Source organism: Megascapheus bottae, chromosome 14 (genome assembly GCF_031878675.1).
Source record: "Megascapheus bottae isolate mThoBot1 chromosome 14, mThoBot2.hap1, whole genome shotgun sequence".
Taxonomy (NCBI): domain Eukaryota; kingdom Metazoa; phylum Chordata; class Mammalia; order Rodentia; family Geomyidae; genus Megascapheus; species Megascapheus bottae.
Window position 1 is genome coordinate 11,987,074 of NC_143522.1, and position 20,703 is coordinate 12,007,776.

General features: G+C 47.6%; 1 protein-coding gene across 1 annotated transcript; it reads right to left on the bottom strand.

Annotated features, from left to right (window-relative positions):
• Positions 1-207: 207 nt before the first annotated feature.
• Positions 208-18,964, bottom strand: Syndig1l (synapse differentiation inducing 1 like). Its single transcript, XM_090345390.1, has 4 exons — positions 18,856-18,964; positions 2,336-2,812; positions 1,052-1,192; positions 208-912 (listed from the first exon to the last, which is right to left on the bottom strand). The coding sequence occupies exons 2-4, from the start codon at positions 2,750-2,752 to the stop codon at positions 754-756; spliced, it is 717 nt and encodes a 238-aa protein (XP_090201516.1). The 5' UTR covers positions 2,753-2,812; positions 18,856-18,964; the 3' UTR covers positions 208-753.
• Positions 18,965-20,703: the final 1,739 nt, after the last annotated feature.

Consider the following 20,703-nt stretch of genomic DNA (forward strand, 5'->3'; position numbering starts at 1 on the left):
CTCTTTCTCAGTTTCTCTTCACTCAGGATTCTGACCCTCAGCAGAACCCAGAACGGGTGGTGGGATGATAAACGAGAGTAGAGTAAAGGAGGCCCTGTAGTCCAGTTTTGTTTCAGTGCCATGCAGCCTTTTCTGTCATCGGATCTGCCTTTCACCTCACCCAGGGAGCTCTTGGCACCTACCCTCAGTCAGAGTTTACACCTGGGACCAACAGGGTCTTACACATCCATGGTGCAGACATATGCAGCCCTCTGAATGAGGAAGAAACGGTTCCCACATACTTCCTTCCTGTTTGGTGGATCTGAACATCATAGATTCAGAAAGGAGAGTTGGGGTGGGACATGGATATTGCTCAGACTGTCCCCAGGTAGAGATCCTGGCGGGCTGGAAGAACTAGATCTGGTCCTCTGTGCCCCAGCTAATCATTTTCTTTCCTGAAACTTCCTGCTCGTTCTCTGCAGGGAGGCTGGTATGTAGAGGATGGGCTGCCAGCAGGGTGAAAGAACCTCTAGGGAATGGGCAGAGTAGGCTGGGCTAGCCCTAGCTCTACTGTTGCATCTGCACCTGGGTTAGAGTGATGTCCTGGCCTGCTCTGGGGCGGGAAGCAGTGGGTGAGAAGTGGAGGTCACGCTCCCTCAACAAGCTGCTCCTGCAGGTTCTCTCCTGGGCCAGGGCTCTCAAGAGTCTGCAGCCCTAAGCCTCTCTTCTGTGTTCAGGTGGGCCGAGGAGTCAGGAGGTGGGTTCTGTTGGCCACTAGCCATGGCCATTCTGGGACATGTAAGCTGCCAGAGCCACCACCACGGCCACGTAGAGACCAGCCCCCACAGCAATGGACAGAGTGGCCAGGAAGAGGGCCCGGCGGGAGGTGGTACTGGCCAGGCGGAAGTCCCCTTTGGAGATGGCCTTGCTGGTCTAGGGAGAGAGATGATGGATGAAATCCCACACCCAGAAAACCAGCCTAGCCCACCACATCCCTGACCCCATCTTGTCAATGGGTGCCCACCCCTAAAGCAGAAGGCATGGCTGGAGAAATAGCCCTGGGTGCACTTACCCCCTGGGAGAAGTAGAAGGCAGCAATGCCCAGTGGCCAGAAGCAGCAGAGCATGGAGAAGAGGGTAAGCCCGAGGTGGTCCCTGGGAGGTAGCGAGAGGAAGTTGTCTTCACTTTCGCTCTCCGTCGAGATTGCATCACTCTGCAAACCAGGGGAGTTTAGTGCCCACTTCCAGGGTTAGCCCAGCCCTGTCAGACTGGCAAGAGTTAAAACACAATAACAACAAACAATAACCAAGTGTGATGGTGCATACTTGTAACCCCAACATGTGGGGTGGGGTGGGGGTATCAAGGAGATTCTAAGTTCAAGGCCACCTTGAGCTATTGAGGCTGTGTTATGTCTCATAAAACAAAAAGTGAACAAAAGTAATACCAATTGATCCAGAGTGCCAGTCTGCTGTGCTGATAATGAAAATGATAGGTGAGTTGTCTATGTACGAGAAACTTTTAGAACAATGATCCGATGCATCTACTTTTAGAATGCTTGCCTACCATACATGAAGCTCTGGGTTTGATTCCTTAGTACCACATAATCAGAAAAAGATGGAAGTGACACTGTGGCTCAAGTGGTAGAGTGCTGCTAGCCTCGAGCAAAAAGCTCAGGGACAAAGCCCAGGTCCTGAGTTTAAGTCCCAGGACTGGCCAAAAAAAGAAAAAAAGCAGCACTTTCAGTGTCCAATGACTAGGAGATTATGTAATAAAGGGAAAGAAGACCATGTAACTTTATAAATCCCCTAGGTAGAATATATTGTTACATGGAATAATATTGAAAAATTAGATTGTATAACTACATACCCCAAGATTTTGCTGGAGGACAAGGAGACTTAGATGATCATTTGCCAAAATAATTAGTAGTAAATAATTGCTATTTATCATTTGAGTTAATAAACAATCTAAGCTAGTGTTCTTTCTCTCCCCCTCCCTTTTCCCCTTTCCCCTCTCCTTTCCCTGCCTCTCTCCTTCCTTCCTTCCTTCCTTTCTTCCTTCCTTCCCTTCCTTGTCCTTTTTTTTCAAGACAGAGTCTCCCTCCCTATATAACATCAGCTAGTCTTGAATTTGTTGTGTAGCCCACGCTAGCCTCAAAACTCCTTATTGTCATGTTTCAGCCTCCTCAGTGCTGAGATTACAAGCAAGCACCATCATGCCTGGCTGTAAGCTTATGTTTCCCAACATGTGAGCTGTATCTACACCAGAACCTTTCCTTTGGTGGCTCCGATCAAGTTCTTGTAAATCTCACTGCGTGGTAGGGGGTGGCTAGGATTTTGAGTTTATTACATATGCTCACCTCCTCCTCCTCCTGGGTGTCCTCCTGGGTCTGCAGCTCTTCTTGAACCCCGTAGGACACAGTCTGGATGGTAACATCCTCTTCAGTTTGGTCAGGTTCTGTGCATTGGTCTGGGGTTCCCACCTGGGGATCCCCGGCCTCTGTGAAGCTGGTCTCACAGCTGCCTGCCCTGGGCTCCTTGACCTTGTCCCTCCCTAGGAGGCAGCTGGGCCTGTACCAGGCCTCCACTGCCAGCTGCAGGGATCCTGGGTCCAGGAGCTGGTGGGGACGAGTGGAGCCAGCACCACCCAGGAGGTAGGAGTAGAGCTTCTCCTGGCAGGACCAGCTGGTTGGGGCCTCTGGGTAGGAATAGGAGCTGTGGAGGTGGGCAGGACTCCTGGATAGCAGTGGGTTTTGTAGTTCACTCAGGCTCTCCATGGTTCAGGCTGCCACTGGGGAGGAGGGGAGACTGGGCCAGGTGAGGGGTCCTCACAGAGCCTATGGAAGAACAAGACACATACTGATGCCAGGGCACAGGACATATGACCAGAAGAGGTTAAGAAAGCAGGTTTCAGGGCCGGGAGTTTGGCCTAGTGGTGGAGTGCTTGCCTAGCATTCACGAAGACCCAGGTTCGATTCCTCGGTACCACATACATTCAAAAAGCTGGAAGTATTGCTGAGGCTCAAGTGGTAGAGTGCTAGTTTTAAGAAAGCCCAAGGACAGTGCTCAGGCCCTGAGTTCAAGCCCCACAACTAGCACAAAAAAGAAAGAAAGAGGGCTGGGAGTTTGACCTAGTGGTAGAGTGCTTGCCTGGCATGCAAGAAGATCCGGGTTCAATTCCTCAGTACCACATACATAGAAAAAAGCTGGAAATGGTGCTGTGGCTCAAGTGGTAGAGCTCTAGCCTTGAGAAAGTCCAAGGACAGTGCTCAGGCCCTGAGCTCAAGCCCAGGACCGGCAAAAAAAAAAGAAAAAAAAAAAGAAAGAAAGAAAGAAAGTGGATTCATGCCTTTAAATCCTAACTACTCAGGAGGCTGAGATCTAAGGATCATCGTTCAACCTGGAGTAGGAAAGTCTATGAGTCTCTTCAATTAACCACCAAAAAGCCAGAATTAGAGCTGTGGTTCAAGAGCACCAGCCTTGCGCAAAAAAGCTAAGAGACTTAGGAAGCTGAGATCTGAGGATCACAGTTCAAGGCTGGCCAGGTATGAAAGTCTGTGAAACTCTCACCTCCAATTACCTCCAATTACCAGAAAACTGGAAGTGGCATTGTAGAGCTCTAGCCATGAGATGATGATCTCAAGGAGAGTGCCCAGGCTGAGCCCTGACAGACCAATTGCCATGTCTGTGGGGTCAGGGGAGGTTAGGGACAGAGTGTTGCCTGATGGGAAGCCAACAAGTGAGAAGAGGCTGCTCTGACTCTGAACTCTGAAGCCTGGGAGGAGATACCCCCAGTAGGCCTCTCCCATCTTGTTCCAAAGACATGGGTCTCATTTCAACACATGGCAAGTTGGGAAGCGTCTTGAATGCTCAACAATCAGGAACAGGTTCAATAAATTATGGCATGAAATCTAGTGGTACAAGACCTTCAAACAGGTTTACCAAGAGTAATGATGTGAGGAAATGCTCATTACAGTGTTGGTGAGAAGGAAGAAAAGGCATGAGTGTGTCATTTCCACACTACCACAGTGGGTCACCATGATTAGCTCCTGCTTTGCCAGCCCAAGAGCTTTTCTTCTTCCTCTTCCCCCTCTCCCCCTCCTTCTCTTCTTTTTTCTTGACAGTCCTGGGGCTTGACCTCAGGGCCTGAGCACTGTCCTTGGGTTTTTTTTCCTCAAGCCTAGGGCTCTACCACTTGAGCCACAGTACCACCATTTTTGTTTTTTTCTATGTATATGGTACCGAGGAATCGAACCTGGGTCTTCGTGCATGCTAGACAAGCACTCAACCACCAGGCCAAACTCCTGGCCCCTTCATTTTTATCTTTATATCATCACCTTCCTGTTTTCCACACTGATTTTTTTTTAAAGAACATGTATTGCTTTTAAACCAGAAGAAGGGAAAAAAGAAGTGCATTGATTTCTTCTGAACCAAATGATCTAAAATCAGTTTGAAATCTCTCCAAGCTCTGGGTTCCTTTTGGGCTTAGTGGCTGAGCTTGTTATTAAAGTTGCCTCTGCCCACACTTACCTCTAAAATGGTTGCTAATGGTTGTAACATCCTGGCAAGAGTCACCTGCCACCCCCTCTCCCCCATAAATACTAAGGCCGTGCAGGAGTTCATGGCCAGATTCTAGGAACCCAACTTCAAGTCCTAGTCAGGAATAGAGGACAGTCGATTCCCAGAACTAGCCTTCTTGGCGAGGACCTTCTCTGGCTTGCCCAGCCTTCTAGCCTGTTCCTTTAGTCTACCTCTGCCTCTCCCTATCTCAAACTGGTCAATTTACATCCAAGGCACAGCCATTTTTTTTTCTCAGTCATGGGGCTTGAACTCTGGGACTAGACGCTGTCCTTGAGCTCTTTTTGCTCAAGGCTAGCACTCTACCACTATGAACTACAGAACTACTTCTGGTTTTCTGGTGGTTAATTGGAGTTAAGAATCTCACACTTTCATGCCTGGACTGGCTTTGAACTAGAATCCTCAGATCTGAGTTTCCTGAGTACCTAGGATTACAGGTGTGAGCCACCAGGGCCTGGCTAAGTCAGAGCCATTCTTATGCCCATCTTAACTGTCTGATCTCACATGGGCTGTGGTATTGTGACAGGTACACCAGTAACTGGTGAGGGTGCCTGTGCCTGTGCATTCACACATAGGTGCACTTGTGTGTATATGTGCATCCTTTGCTCTGGAGGACAGACAGAGGAGAGCCTAGGATTCTGAAGCTAAGAAGGATCCATGAAGCTGAAGTCCCTGGGGATTGTCTCTGTCTAAACAGAGAATTTAACAAGGCTAAAGGTTTCCACTGCCAGTCTAGGACAGGCATCCATCTAGAGATCCCCTGGAGTCCAATTACAGCCTCCCTCAGAGTGCAATTGCACCTGAGTCCAGTCATACAGAGCAACTTTGGTTTCCTTATCTAGAAAATGTATGGGAGAGCAAGGAGGAATTGCCTGTTAATAACTCAGCTCTACAGTACCCTAGGATTCTACTGAGAGGAACAATAACTTACGCTTGGGATCCACACTGTTCCAAATGCTACTTCGAGCATAACAATGGGACGAGGGCTTTCTCTTCCAGCTGTGGCAGACTGACTTGTGTCACACACTATCATTAATCATTAAGAAAGCTGGGGGGCTAGGGGTGAGAATAGGGCATGAAGAATCACCAAAGGAGTATGAATTCAAAGGGTCAGAATGCCAACATCTTAGAGGAGAGAGGCCTGAGAGGAAGCTTGATCCTTGACACCTGCTTCCCTTCCTGGCCTTTGGGATGCACTTGGGGCCACTTCAATATTGCAGCTCCTCAGCAATGTCAAAGGATGGGGAGAAAGATTGGAATTCAGGGCCTAATAAGGAGAGCCCAGGGATTTCATTTGGAGCCCTAGAGAGGGCTACACTTTGGAAAACCAAATATAGAGTAGTCCTCACAAAGACTGAAGCTGTACCAGTGGCTCACATTTGTAATCCTAGGAAACTGATATGTAAAGATTATGGTTCAATGTCAGCCCAGGCAGAAAAGTCCATGAGTCTCTCATCTCCAGTTAACTGCCACAAAGCCAGAAGTGAAGTTGTGGTTCAAGTAGTAGAGTGTCAGCTTTGAGCACAAAAGCTAAGGGACAGTGCCCAGGCCCTGAATTTAAAACCCAGTGCTGGCATGTGCATGGGTAAACAACACACACACACACACACACACACACACACACACACCTACCTGGAAATGGAGCTGTGGTTCAAGTGATAGAGTATTAGCATAAAAGTTCAGATAACACCTAGGCCCTGAGTTCAAACCCAGGAGCAGTGTAGGAACCTGCAGCCCAACCTCCTCTCCAAAAAAACAAACAAACTTTATAGCTAATTGAAGCTGACTATTACGTACTGATTTTCAGATGAGATAACTGAAGCTCAGAAAGGGTCAGGAGCTCTCCCAGAAATTATATTGGAGCTCAGGTTTGATTTAATCCAAAATTTGAGCTCTTCTTAATCATATCTGTCAGGGTGGTGCATATCTATCTACTAAAGTCATGATAAATGGCGGGGGGCGGGGGGCACTGAGAGTAGGGAGGAATGGAACTTTTTTAGTAGACTCGTGTGTGTGTGTGTGTGTGTGTGTGTGTGTGTGTGTGTGTGTGTGTGTTTCTTTTCGTTGGTTGTGGGACTTGAACTCTGGACCTGAGCACTCTTCAGCTCAAGGATACTGCCCTACTCCTTGAGCCACAGCTACACTTCCATCTCTCTAGTAGTTAATTGGAGATAAGAGTTTCAGGGACTTTAGTGCCTGGGCTGGCTTTGAACTACAATCCTCAGATCTCAGCCTCCTGAGTAGCTAAGATTACAAGTGTGAGCCACCGCTCCTGTGATTCTTTTGTGTTCTGAGTGCATCTTACTATATAATCATGGCTGATCTTGAACTTATGATCTTCTAGACTCTGCCTCTAGAGTGCTAGGATTACAGGTATAGGCCACCAGATCAGCTAAACATTGGTTTTGAATGGGTTAAAACTAGTCCTCAGTGAAGATAACCAAGAAATGGGAGCCAGCAGAAAAGATTAAGAGATTTAGCAGCCAAGGCTGTCTGCCTAGATAACCTTTGAAGACCTGCATTCAAATTAATATAGAGCCAATCTGAGGATCCTAAGAGCTATCAACACTATCTCTCAGTGCAACCAGAGAGATTGCTTTACATGTAAAGATAAAAGCCAGAACTTCCTAGGAGGGCAGAAGATTAGACAGAAATGATTAAAATCTTTAAGAATAGGTGCTAGACTGTCTTCTAGTCAGATAACACAGGAACAGTTCTGCAACTGTGACTGTGGTAACAGTTAGCGGCAGTTAGAGGGAAGCTTAGGGCTGGATTGAGGATTTCCAGCCAGTAAGCAACAGATCCACCAAGCCAGCGTGGAGCCATTAGCCCTGCTTGCTGCAGCTGTTTCCAGGGGTGAGGATGACAGTGGAGTCTACAAAATCAAGGAACTCTGGGAATTTCCCTTTCTTCTTTCAGGTTGCTTAATCTGTAACGGTAACACAACTTCTTCCATCTCTATTGGCTGCTAGCCTTTCATCTTTCCTAACAGCTCCTTTTTTTGTGTGTTTACTAGTTCTGGACCTTGAACTCAGGGTCTAGGCTTGGTTCAAGGCTGGCACTCTACTATTTAAGCCACAGTTCCACTTGTGGGTTTTTGGTAGTTAATTGGAAATAAGAGTTTCATGGACTTTCCTGTCTCGACTGGCTTTCAGCCATTATCCTTAGATGATGGACCAAGATCCTTAGATCTTGGTCTTTTTTGGGGGGGGGGGGCGTGACTAGACACTGTCCCTGAGCCTCTTTATGCTTAAGGCCAGCTCTCTATTACTTGAGCCACAGCACCACTTCTGGCTTTTTCTGAGTAGTTTATTGGAAATAAGAGTCTTTCCTGTTTATGCTGGCTTCCAACAAGATCCTCAAATCTCAGACCTTTGAGTAGCTAGGATTACAAGCAAGAGCTGCTGGCACACAGATCTTTCAAGTAGTTAGGATCACAGGCATGAGCCAGAGATATTCAGCTCCTAATAGCTCTTAATCATACAGTAGTCTCTTCAAAGAAAAGAAGAAAAAGATAAAGAAAAGAAAAGAAAGGCCTGGCTGCAGCTGGTTCACGCCTGTAACCCTAGTTACTCAGGAGGCTGAGATCTGAGGATTGTGGTTCAAAGCCAGCCCAGACATGAAAAGTCTGTGAGACTTATCTCCAATTAACCAAAGAAAACCAGAAATGGCACCGTAGCTCAAGTGGTAGCGTGGTAGTCTTGAGCTGAAGAGCGTGGGACAGTGCTCAGGCCCAGAGTTCAATCCCCATTACTGACCAAAAAAAAAAAAAAAAAAAAAGTGTGGTAATGGGCAAACAGGATTGCAAGTATTTTGACTCCCTCCCATAATGAGGTAGGGGCTTCTGTCCTCCCCCATCACCTGTGGAGCTATGCTTGCTTCACCTCCAGAGTGCAGCAAAGCACAGGGCATAAGGCACAGCAGGAGCAATCTTGTGTGACTTCCAAAGCCAGGTTACAGAAGACCTGATAACTTTCACCTTGACCTTGGCACCCTCTTTTGAGACGTTGAGCTGCCCCTTAAATAGCTGAACTATTCTGTGTCTCTCATGCTGAGAGGCCAGGTGTGAGAATAGGCTCCCGTCAATGGAACCCACTGAGCCACCCAGCCACCTTCAAGATGCCAGACATCTGTGTGAAGCTGTCCCAGGATCTCCAAACAAATCCATCTGTCTCCAGGTGGGTGTGATCACACAGCCAACATTTCCACCTGCATTCCTGACCCCTCAAAGTCATTTGTGGAAGTGAGAGGTAAGCCACAAAAATTTTGCAGATACTCAGAACATCTTTCCTCTTGTGTCTTTGCCCTTTTCAGCTCTGATCCCTCTTGGCATCACTTCCCAATCATGTTTCTCAGAAGCCTGGCTCGAAGCAATACACTTCAGCTCTGAACTCAAAAAAGGCCACATCCTCTGGGCAGGCTGTCTCTATGTTCCTGTGTTCACAATTTAGATTTTAGGCTACCTGGTTATCGGCTCTCCAGGACTTTGCATGTTTCCTCCCAAAGTGCTTACCACTGCCTCTCTTTATATATGTGTGATTGTTGATAAATGTCTTTCTCCCTCACCAGACTGTGGGTTCAACAGGTAGGGACTGTGTGTTGTTCATTCTTGCATCTCCTTGCCTGCTTAATAGTTGGTACTCAGCTGATTTCACAATGAATAAACCATTAATGAGATAGATGCACTGTATTGAGGCTCTTTGATAAGAAAGTACTTTCCAGAAGTGGTATACATCTGTAATCCTGTCTCTCAGGAGACTGAGACAAGAAAGTCACAAGTTCAAGATTGAATTACATAGCAAGATCTTAAAACAAAACAAAAAATTGGCTAAAGACCAGTGACACACTGATACTCCTAGCAAGCCAATAGACTGAGATATGAGGATTGAAGCTCAAAGCCAGCCCACAGAAAAGTCTGCAACACTCTTAGCTTCAATTAACCAACAAAAAGCAGGAAGTGGAGCTATGGCTCAAGTGTTAGAACACTATCCTTGAACAAAAAAAGCTCAAGGAGGCAAAGCGCGGGGGCTCACACTTGTAACCCTCGGTACTCAGGAGGCTCAGATATGAGGATCAAGGTTCAAAGCCTGCCTGGGCAGAAAAGTCCCCATGAGATTTTATCTCCAATAAATCACTCAGAAACTGTAAATAGTACTGTGGTTCAAGTGGTAGAGTGCTAGCCTTGAGCACAAATAACTCAGGGACGGTACCTAGGCCTTGAGTTCAAGCCCTACAACCAGAAAAAAAAAAAAGTTCAGGAACAGGGCCCAGGTCCTGAGTTCAATCCCCAGGACCAGCTCCAAAGAAAATGAAAAAAACGAAATCAAGGAAAGGTGGTCACTGGTGGCTCATACATGCAGTCATAGTTACTCAGGAGACTGAAGATCTGAGGATTTCAGTTCAAAGCCAAACCTGGCAGACAAATCTGAGAGACTCTTATCTCCAGTTAACCAGCAAAAAGCTGGAAAGGGACCTGTGGCTCAAGTGGTAGAATGCCAGCCTCGAACAAAAAAAGCCAAGCAAGAGTACAAGGCTCTAAGTTCAAACCCCAGTACCAGCACAGAAACAAACAATATCAGGCTGAGAACGTGGTTTAGTGGTAGAGTGCTTGCCTAGCATGCATGAAGCCCTGGGTTCAATTTCTCAGTACCACATAAACAGAAAAAGCTGAATTGCTGTGGCTCACGTGGTAGAGTGCTAGCCTTGAGTGAAGAAGCTCAGGATCTGAGTTCAAGCCCCAGACAGGACTGGCAAAAAAAATAAATAAATAAAGGCTGGGAGTTTGGCCTAGTGGTAAGAGTGCTTGCCTAGCATTCATGAAGACCTGGGTTCCAGTCCTCGGTACCACAAACATTGCAAAAGCTGGAAGTGGTGCAGTGGCTCAAGGGGTAGGGTTCCAACCTTGAGAAAAAAAAAACAACAACCAAGGATAGCACAGAGGCCCTGAACTCAAGCCCCAGGACTGGCAACAAACAAACAAACAAATAAACACAGGTGTGGTAAAGTGCCTGCCTAGAAAATTGGAGGCCATGAGTTAAAATCCTACTACCACAAAAACCAAACAGTCCCCAAAACAAACACAGAAAAGTGCTTTCCAGGATTCAGGGTAGAAGTAACACCTGCTGGAGGCACATTGAGTTCTGCATAAGACTTTTCTTGGGCAGTTACTTCCGACTATTTCTTAGGATGCAAAAATAGGTGGCACCTGCTATGGGAGGGCTGGGAAAGAAAAGAGCCCACAGAATGGAAGAGGAGCTAGAGAGCACCGAGGATAAGCATCCTCATCTTGGGATGGTGGTGGATGGGGAAATGGACATTTCTCTGGGAAGACAGCATCAGAGTCTGGAAGGTCTAATAGGTGTCATTTGGGAAAGAGAATGGTAGATAGAGAGGAAGCATCACAAACAACGGGATGGGGGTGGGTGGGCAGAGGAAGCTGGAGTAGTGTGGTGTTGATGGAGACAGGAAGATGAAGTGGGAAGGCCCTCTTTCATCTGTGGACAGTGGGAAGCGATGATGGGGAATGAGGAATTACATGACCTGCTACGGGGAAGCAATGGACAGAAAAGACCGGATGAGCAATGAGAAGAAAGGCTGAAAGTCCCGCTACATGTTTGTCATAGTTTCACCCCGTTCACAAAAGCTAAGAAGTGGCATCAACCACAGACTTCAGTGCCCGGGCTGGCTTTGAACTGCTACCCTCAGTCTCAACCTCCTGAGTAGCTAGGATTACAGGCTATCCTGAAACTTTGGATCCTGCTGCCTCAGCCTCCCGAGTACTGGCATTACAGGTGTGAGGCACCACATTTAGCTTTCATTTCCTTTTTAAGCTTATACTCAAATGATTAAATATATATATATATATTAAAAGAGTGAAATAATAACAAATTGGAGGAGAAGTGAATGGGCTAGAAACTCCGAGGAAAGCATCCAGTGATCAAGAGAAGATTGCTTGATGAAGGAACCAGTGCAGGAAAAGCTGTGGCCCCAAACTGCTCCCTCTGCTCCACCTGCTGAGGAGATAAATGAAAAACTTACTCAACTGCAGAGGAAATTCAGAGCAGCTGCCTCGTCTAGTCAACACTGCCCTGCATTCATATAAGCACAATCAGACAGAAAATGAGATTGAGCAACAATGCCAGAAAACAAAAGAGAAGCATTTAATGAGCAGATAGAATGATCCACTAACTAAAATGTCAAAATCATTCAAGTTACAAAAAGGATCCTTATAAGTTTTTTTTTTGTTGTTGTTGTTGTTTTGCCAGTCCTGGAATTTGAACTCAAGGCCTGGGCACTGTCCCTGAGCTTCTTTTGCTCAAGGCTAGTTAGCACTCTACCACTTGAGTCATAGCACCTCTTCTGTTTTTTTTCTGATTATATGGTACTGAGGAATTGAATTCAGGGCTTCGTGCATGCTAGGCAAGCACTCTGCTGTGAAGCCACATTCCCAGCCCCATTATAAAGTTTTTTTGTGTTTTGTTTTTTCACATGGATCATGGGGCTTGCACTCTGGGCTTGGGTGCTGTCCCTGAGCTCTTCAGCTCAAGGCTACCATCCTATCCTTGAGCCAAGCCCCACTTATCATTTTTTTAGAGATTAATTGGAGATAAGAGTCTCAGGTCCTCTTGTGCCCAAGGCTGGCTTTGAACCTTGAGTCTCAGATCTCAGCCTCCTGAGTAGCTAGGATTATAGGCGTGAGCCACCAGTGGCCCATTGTAAGGTTTTTGAGCTCATAGTCTGAGATATATCAAGACTTTGCTAAGAAGATAACATCAATGTTTTTGAAACTAAAACTAATTCTCTAAAGATTAGATAGATTAAAGATTAATAAAATGAACTCAGATAAAAAACTAACTTGTTGACAGGTGCTGGTGGTTTGTGCCTGTAACCCTAGCTACTCAGAAGGCTGAGATCTGAGGATCATGGTTCAAAGCCAGCCCAGGCAGAAAAGTCCCCATGAGACTCTTATTTCCAAGTAACCACTCAAAAACCAGAAGTTATCACTCAAATGGTGGAGTTCTAGGCCTTGAGCACATAGATGCTCAGTGATAGCACCCAGGCCCTGAGTTCAAGCCCCACATGGATCTGTAAAAGAGATTAATCAAATATCAGAGATAGAATCCAACAACAAAAACAAAAGCACACAACTGGAAGTGTGGCTCAAGTAGTAGAGTGCCAGCTATGAACAAGAAGGCTGAGTATAAGCAGGGCACTAATGGCCCACACCTGTAATCTTAGCTTCTCAGAGGCTGAGATCTGAGGATCATGGTTCAAAATCAGCCTGGCAGGAAAGTCTATGTCTCTTATCTCCAATTAACTATTGAAGAGTCAGAAGTGGAGCTATGGATCAAGTAGTAAAGCACTAGCCTTGAACATAAAAGCTTAGGGACAGGGCTGGGAAAGTGGCTAAGTAGTAGAGAACTTGTCTAGCATGCATGAAGCCCTGGGTTTGATTCCTCAGTACCACATAAACAGAGAAAGCCAGAAGTGGCACTGTGTCTCAAATGGTAGAGTGCTAGCCTAAGCAAAATAAGTTCAGGGACAGTGTCCAGGCCTTGAATTCAAGTCCAGGACTGGCTAGGAAAAAAAGGACAGAACAGAAAGACTAATGGAAAAATAATAATCAAAGAAGGATCAAGTTGGAATCTCTAAGTGCATAGAATTAGTATTTGTCCATTAAAAATTAAATTAAAAATAATTAAATAGCCAGGTGGTGCTGATGCCTCATTCCTGTAATCCTAGATACTGAGGAGGCTGACGACTGTGTTTTGTAGCTAGCTTAGGCAGAAAATCGTGTTAAGACTCTTATCTCTAACCAGCAAAACCCAAAATGGAGCTGTGTCTCAAGTGGTAGAGCACTAGCTTTGAGCTAAAAAGCTAAAGGATGCCAGGTGCCAGTGGCTCACACCTGTAATCCTAGCTACTCAGGAGACTGAGATCTGAGGATTGTGGTTCAAAGCCAGAGCAGGCATAAAAATCCATGAGACTATCTCCAATTAACCATCAGAAATCGGAAGTGGTACTGTAGCATAAGTGATAGAACAGTAGACTTGAGCTGAAGAGCTCAGGGACAGAACCCTGGTCCAGAGTTCAAGCCCCATGACAAAAAAAAAATCTCTCAATCTCTCTCTCTCTCTCTCTCTCTCTCTCTCTCTCTCTCTCTCTATATATATATATATATATATATATATATATATATATATATATATATATGTATATATATATATAAATATAAATATGGTCTAAGCCCTGAGTTTAAGCCCTAGAACCAGTACAAAAATTAAGTAGAAAGTGTTCATTGAGTTTCAAGAAAGTGCTGTTTGGACTGAGAAGGCTCATCAAGTATCAGCTGGAGAAATAAGCACATGGAAAAGCAGGATGGGAAGAAGTGGGTGAGTTTGGTTTCAGCATTTTCTTTTGTTTCTTTTTAAATGTAGGCACTTAAGGCTTTTACTTTCCTCTCAACACTGCTTTTGCTGTATCCCAGAGGGTCTGGTTGGACACGCTTTCGTTTTATTTTCATAGGAACTGTGAGTTTGGCTTGAAAGTGCCTTCAGGATGAGAGGGGAGAAATTCTGCCAGGGAACTGAATGTGTGCTAGTGGTCAGGTCTGGAGAGAAATTTGGGAGTTATTGAAGAACTTTTGGAAAAGGGAAGTGCAGAGGAAAGCAGAAAGGAGAATGCTGAAGAAGGGAGAAGCTCAGGAAGGACAGCGCAAACAGCTGGAATCCTTTCCTTCGGTGGGAGGTGTCTTTGGTGCTGTCTTCCAGGGAGAATCAGTTTTCCCCTTTGCCTACCCTTTGCCATCCTGGGCTCCCATAGGCCTGACTGGCCTTTCTTTCTGAGCCTAGTTTTTCAGATTTGTGGTTGAGAATGATGAAACTTGTTGGGAAGATTAGGACGGTGATTCCACTACCCACTTTTCAGGTGGAAATCAAGTCTTGAATTTTGCTGAAACAACCTGCCTTTTCACTGAAACCCTTAAGCAGCTTATTCTGAACCACTCAGAAACAAACCGTGCATCTAATAGTGGAAGATAGCATATCGAATGGAGAGGTAGAGCCTTGGCTCTGGCTTCCTGCTTAGTTTGCTTGGAATGGGGGTGTGAAAGTGAGGGCAGCAGCTATAGAGAAGGGAGAAGACAGCGTAAGAGAAGTAGGGAGAGACTAGAGGTAGCTCAGGGTAGAGGTCTGGCAAATACCAGGAGAGAGGGAGACAGGGAGAGACAGAGAGAAAAGGAGAGTGGAGGAGGGAGGGAGAAAGGAGAGGGAAAAGAAAAAAATAAGATGCAGGCATATGAGCCCTGTTTTGTGTTGAGTCAAGGCCTGGCCTTGAACTGAAGATCCTTCTGTGTCAGCACTGCTGGGATTATAGGCGTGCACTGTGCATCACAGCACTATCTTAGGAACACAATTGTTATTGTCTTCTGGTTTGCAGCAAAGAAGTCCCAACTGAACCTCAGGAAGGGAACTGGAAAATGTGGGCTTTGACAAGGGTATTCTTTCTCCAAGTTAAGGCTGTTCCTTTTATGTCTTTCTCCCTGGAGTAGCATACTTTGGGTGTGGAAATCCCTCTGGGACACATGGACGCACTGACCTTTGAATTGGAAGAAAATAGTGCATTCATGTCTGTGACTGTTCTGTTTCTGCCATGTTGTATCATGCAGGACAAGGGACTTGCATGTGTATTTCAGCATCTATTATATACATGTCATATTCATACACTAACTTCTAACCTATTTCTTTCTTTTCTATATTGTTTTCCTCGAGGCTAGCTAGTACCTCACTACTTAAGCCACAGCTCCACTTCCAGCTTTTTGGTGGTTAACTTGAGATAAGAATCTCACAGATTTTTCTGCCTGGGCTGGCTTCCAACTGCAGTTCTCAAGATCTCAGCCTCCTGAGTAGCTAGGATTACAGAATTGAGTTACAAGTGCCTTCCTTCCTTCCTTCCTTCCTTCCTTCCTTCCTTCCTTCCTTCCTTCCTTCTTTTCTCCCCACCCACCCCCCGCCTCGGTTCTGGGGCTTGAACTCTAGGCATGAGTGCTGTCCTTAAGCTTTTTGTGCTCAAAGCTAGTACTCTACAACTCACTGCTCTACTTTTGGCTTTTTGTGGTTAATTGGAGATAACCATCTTACAGACTTTTCCTGGGCTGGTTTTGAACTGAGAACCTCAGATTTCATTCTACTGAATAGCTAGGATTACAGGTGTGAACCTCTGGTACTGGGCTCCCTTAGCTTTTGGGCTGAAGGTTGGGGCTCTACCACTTGAGTTACACCTTCACTTCTGGCTTTTGGGTGGTTAATTGAAGATAAGAGCCTAAGTGGGCTTCAGACTGAGATCCTTCTCAGATCTCCGCCTCAGAGCTAGGATGTAAGCCAGTGGTTCAACCTCTTTTATTCCTTTTTTTTTTTTTTTTTTGTAATAATGTTGCAACTGAACTCAGGGCCTTGCATTTGCTAAACAGGTGCTCTACCACTTGAGCTAAGTTCCTAGCAACCATGATTGATTTTCATTTTGAGGCCTTGCAGCTTCTCTCCTCTCCCCAATCCCCCTCCTAAGAGGAGTCAGCAAAGATGGGGAGAGCAGGAGAGAAACTCAGGAAGCAGCTAATGGTTTTCCTTGGTTGGGAGAGGAGTCTGATGTTATCTGCTTAGATGACCACAGCTATTCTGAGCTACTCTGAGGGTTGGGTGGACACACAGATAGTTGCAGATGGAGAGGGGCATATTGTCTTCGGCCTAGTAGAGGGCCAGCTCCCCCAGAGGCCAGTCCTGCAGAAAATAAAACCCCTGTCTCTGTCTGCTATTGCTGCTGCCACTGTCACTTTGTTATGAGGGTTAGTGACTGTCCATTAACTCGGGAGAGCTGATTCTTCCAGTGCTGTACCAGCAGCTGGGAGCCAGGAAGCGCTGACATGGGGAGGGTGGGCTGGTCCCCTCCCTGGCTGGGCACTCAGAGTAAGTCAGGGAGGTCACTGGCATGGCTTACTCAGCTCTACTCAAGTGCCAATTAACTAAGGTTTTTCTGAGCATTGCCCAGGCCTTCCACAGTTGAGGTAAATTATTGTCAGACAAGCTCATCTTGTTTTTTATTAAAAAAAAAAAGAAATCTCTTTGTAGAGATGGATCTTTCCAGACTGTTCCTTCCCTCCCTCCTCCAGTCTTCTGAGTAGGGAAATCTCAGCCACTCAGGATCCTTGGGAAGAGACAGCAGAGGTCAGGTCCCCAGCCAGTGGCTACTAACAAGGGTTATTGGTGATGGGATTGGTTCCTGACCCAGCTGGCTTGGAGGGGTGGATCCTACCAGCTTAGCCACTCTTTCTTTTACATGTACATGTGCGTGCACACATGTGTATGTGCACACACGCGTTCATGCACACACACACACACACACACGAATGAGAATTAAACACACAAATCACAATCATGGCTTTCCTGGAGAAATAAGGAAGAGAGAGTTCTTGAGGGGGGAAAAATCTGCATGTTGTATATATGCCTTTTTATGGTTCTTATTGCTCCTTTCCATTTCATTCATAAAATCCAGTTCATCATTGAAAGGCCATTATCTTGCTGTTCAAATCAGGTTAATAAAGTTGGCGTTCTGTACTCAAGGAGGAGTGCAAGAGTCTGTGGGTTCAGGACAGCCTCAGCAAGCCCATGGGACAACAGGGCTGGGGAATCTTAAAAAATTCATATGGTCAGAGTCTCTTCCTTTATAGAGGAAAAAATTGAGGCCCTCAGAACATAAAAAACGTGCTTGGGGTAGACACTGGTAGATCTGGGAACCAGAACACTAGGCTCCTCATTGGCAATCAAATGCTTTCATTCAGATTCATTTTCATATCTCCTTCCTTATTTTATACCCAATTACAGAATCTTTACTGTCTTCCAGGTGCTGTGGGGGAAGGGATGTGGAGGGAAGCAAAGAGATGAAAACAACCACTATCCCTGCTTTCAAGGAGCTGTTTTTCCTAGATCTGTGATTGGGGAGGGGGGAGAGAGAATAAAAACTGTGACTCAACCTCTCCTCCTATATTGTCATCTATGGGTGATGATGGAGGAGAAGGGGAGAGAACCCCTTTCATCTCCTCAAGATTTATAAGCTGGACCTCACTGATTCAGGGATTCCAAGAAGGCCAAGGACAAAAGGAGGGAATCATGGCTGGCCTGAGAGAAGAGGGGAGGGAATGACAATGATTAGGTCACTGACAGCACATTTCGGGGCAGTGGTGGTAATTCACATGGGTGTAGAGATGCCCAGTTGACTAGCCTGTATCTTTGATCTGATACTTTGTTTCAGTCTCAAGACAGTCCAGTGAGATGAGCAGCTCTGAGTTCTTATCTCACCTTCCGGATGAGGAAACTGATGTTCAGAGAGTTCAAGGAACTAGCCTAAGCCAGTAGATGTCAAGAGCTGGCCAGCGACTCTAAATTCAGGGCCCCTTCTCCTACTGAGGTTTTGGGGAGCCGGGCCAGGTTGGAGGGTGGTCAGCAGGATAAGGCAGTGGGCAGCCACTGCGGCAAGCCACGGCAACCACTACGCAGTTTTATTTGGCTCCCCATGTTCTGCCGCTGATAGAACTCAGCTCCGAAGAACTGGAAGCACTTCGCAGGCCCGAATGAGCTCACTCAACACACTCTTGCCAGAATGACAGAGAACAACTCCAAATGGAGAGATTCTGACTAGGGTCACAGCATGAAGGCATAACATAGAAAACAATTCCCTTCTCTGTCCTCTGGCACCAAGAAGGATGCTGCAAGTCTGGCCATCTCCCACGGGTGTCCAGTGGGCCACCGGATAAACCTGATGTCTTCTGGCACCCTTTTCCTTCCCTGGAGAAATCAGTTAACCTGTCCTGAGAGGATGGGCCCTTTCCTTATACCCGTGGGCCATTTCTAGGGTTAGGAAATCTCGGGTGACCAGGCTTGAGTAGGAAAGGGGAACTTGGGGGAATCCGCTGAGATTTATATTAAGGGGGACCAGGGAGTCTGGGAGACTCTTATCCGTGTGGCCGCTCCCGGTGGGCAGTGGGCACCTAAAGTCGGGGTCAGGGCCTGGTGGGTGGGGTGAGGGTGCCCAGGTTCGTGTCATGGTCCCGGTCCCCCAGGGCCCTCCTGGCGAGCCCTGGGCGCAGGGTGAGGGACAGGGACGGACGTGGCGTGGGCTCTGGGGGAGCAGAGCGCAAGGTGCAGCCGGCGGGACTCGGGGCTCCATCCCCGAGAGCTCCCTGCCCGCCCCGGCCGCGACCAGCTCCGCGTCGGGCTCCGCGCTCCCGCTGCGCCCCCAGACGGCCCCTTACCTGTCCCGCAGCGGACGGTCCCGCCTCCTCCGAGCGGCTCCGCGGCCGGCATGGGCCGGCTGGCGACGGCGTCCCCGCCCCGCGGCCGCGGCGGAGCTCCCGGCCCGCGTCCCCGCCACCGCCGCTTCAGCACCGCGGACAGCGCCCGCCCGCCGCCCGCCGCCGCCGCCCGCCCCGCCCGGCGCGGTCCCGGGAGCCCCGCATCCCGGCCCCGCCGCCGCCGCGCAGCCCTCCGCACGGCCCGAGGCTGCTCCGCGCAGACTTGGGGTTCAGCGAGGAGGACCCCGCGGCTCCCCGCCTCCCGCCGCCGCCGCCGCCGCCGCCCCTGGTCTCCGCGCTCGGTGCTCCGTGCTCCCCGCCGCGCTCCGGAATCTGCCCGCCCGGCGCTCCGGACCCAGCTCCCCGGAGGGGCGGGGCGGGGCGGGGCGCGGAGTCGGGGAGCCCGGGGGAGGCGGAGGGGCCCGGGGCGGCTGGAGCCGGCTCTCCCGGTTCCTAGAGCCCAGCCCTCCCTCCTTCCCGGTCCTGCTCCTCTGCTCTCCTTGGGCGTATGCCCAGAAACCACGCGCGGACCCTGCACTTTCTGAAGCCTTTTTGGATCTCCCTAGACACCCAAGCTCTGAGTTATAATAATGATCTGCAGAGAGAGAAAGAGAGAGAGAGAGAGAGAGAGAGAGAGAGAGAGAGAGAGAGAGAGAGAGACAGACAGACAGACAGACAGACAGACAGACAGACAGACAGACAGAGACAGAGAGAGACAGAGACAGACAGAGAGAGACAGAGACAGAGAGAGACAGAGACAGAGACACAGAGGAGAGAGACAGAGGGAGAGAGAGAGAGAGAGAGAGAGAGAGAGAGAGAGAGAGAGAGAGAGAGAGAGAGAGAGAGGAAGTGTTTATTGAGTATATACTGAATACTAGACACCATGCCAGATTATTTTTAAATCAACATAATCTAATAATAATAAGCCTATCCTGGGGCTTGAACGGAAGGTATAGGTCCTCGGTCCCTGAGCTTCGTTTTGCTCGAGGCTAGTTCTCTACCACTTGAGCCACAGCTCCACTTTTGGCTTCTCTGGTGATAAACCCGAGATCAAAGTTTCAATAGCCTTTCATGCCTGGGCTGGTTTTAAAACTTGATCCTCACATCTCAGCCTCTTCAGTAACTACGATGATAGGTTTGACCCACTAGTGCCTACCGTGCCTATTTTGGCAGGCATGGAGCTTGAACTTATGGCTTAGGCTCTGTGAGCTTTTTTTGCTTAAGGCTAGCACTCTACCACTTTGAGCTACAGTGTTGCTTCCTGTTTTGTGGTGTTTGGAGATGAGAGTCTCACTGGGCTTTCTTGCCCTGGCTGCCTTCTAACAGATCCTCAGATCTTAGCTAGAATTACAGGTTCAAGCCACAGTGCCTGGTCAGTTTTCTTTACATCTTTCCCCCATCCCCCTTTTATGGATGAAGACACTGGGCTGTCAGGGATCAGATCTCTAGATGACAACACAGTGGTGGGAGATTTAAGGGAGCTACATTTTGGTTGCAGTGTCCCACTTACTGTTACTTAAGCAAGTTACTGAATGTCTGAAAGCCTCAGGTTCTCATGGATGCAGTAGGGACCTGTACCCACCAATGAGGGGTCCTATGAGGAAATAGGTGACATATTGGCATTCAGTAGGTCATGAGTGGTGACTCATCTATTTCTCCCAGTGGAAGCAAAGGCCACCTTATGGATGTTTTATCTCCCCCGCCCCATCCTGCCTTCTTTGTTGCTGTCTGCTCACTTCACTTTCCTTTCATGGGGGCACCCCAACCTGAGTCTTATAAATGACTTCAGAAGACCCTATGGTTTTCAGT

Excerpts from the sequence above, each read along its gene's own strand:
- Syndig1l (XM_090345390.1), bottom strand. The coding sequence starts at position 2,752 with ATGGAGAGCCTGAGTGAACTACAAAACCCACTGCTATCCAGGAGTCCT. Across the intron at positions 1,193-2,335 it reads ACACCCAGGAGGAGGAGGAG|AGTGATGCAATCTCGACGGA; the intron begins GTGAGCATATGT and ends CCTGGTTTGCAG. Across the intron at positions 913-1,051 it reads CCTTCTACTTCTCCCAGGGG|ACCAGCAAGGCCATCTCCAA; the intron begins GTAAGTGCACCC and ends CTCTCTCCCTAG.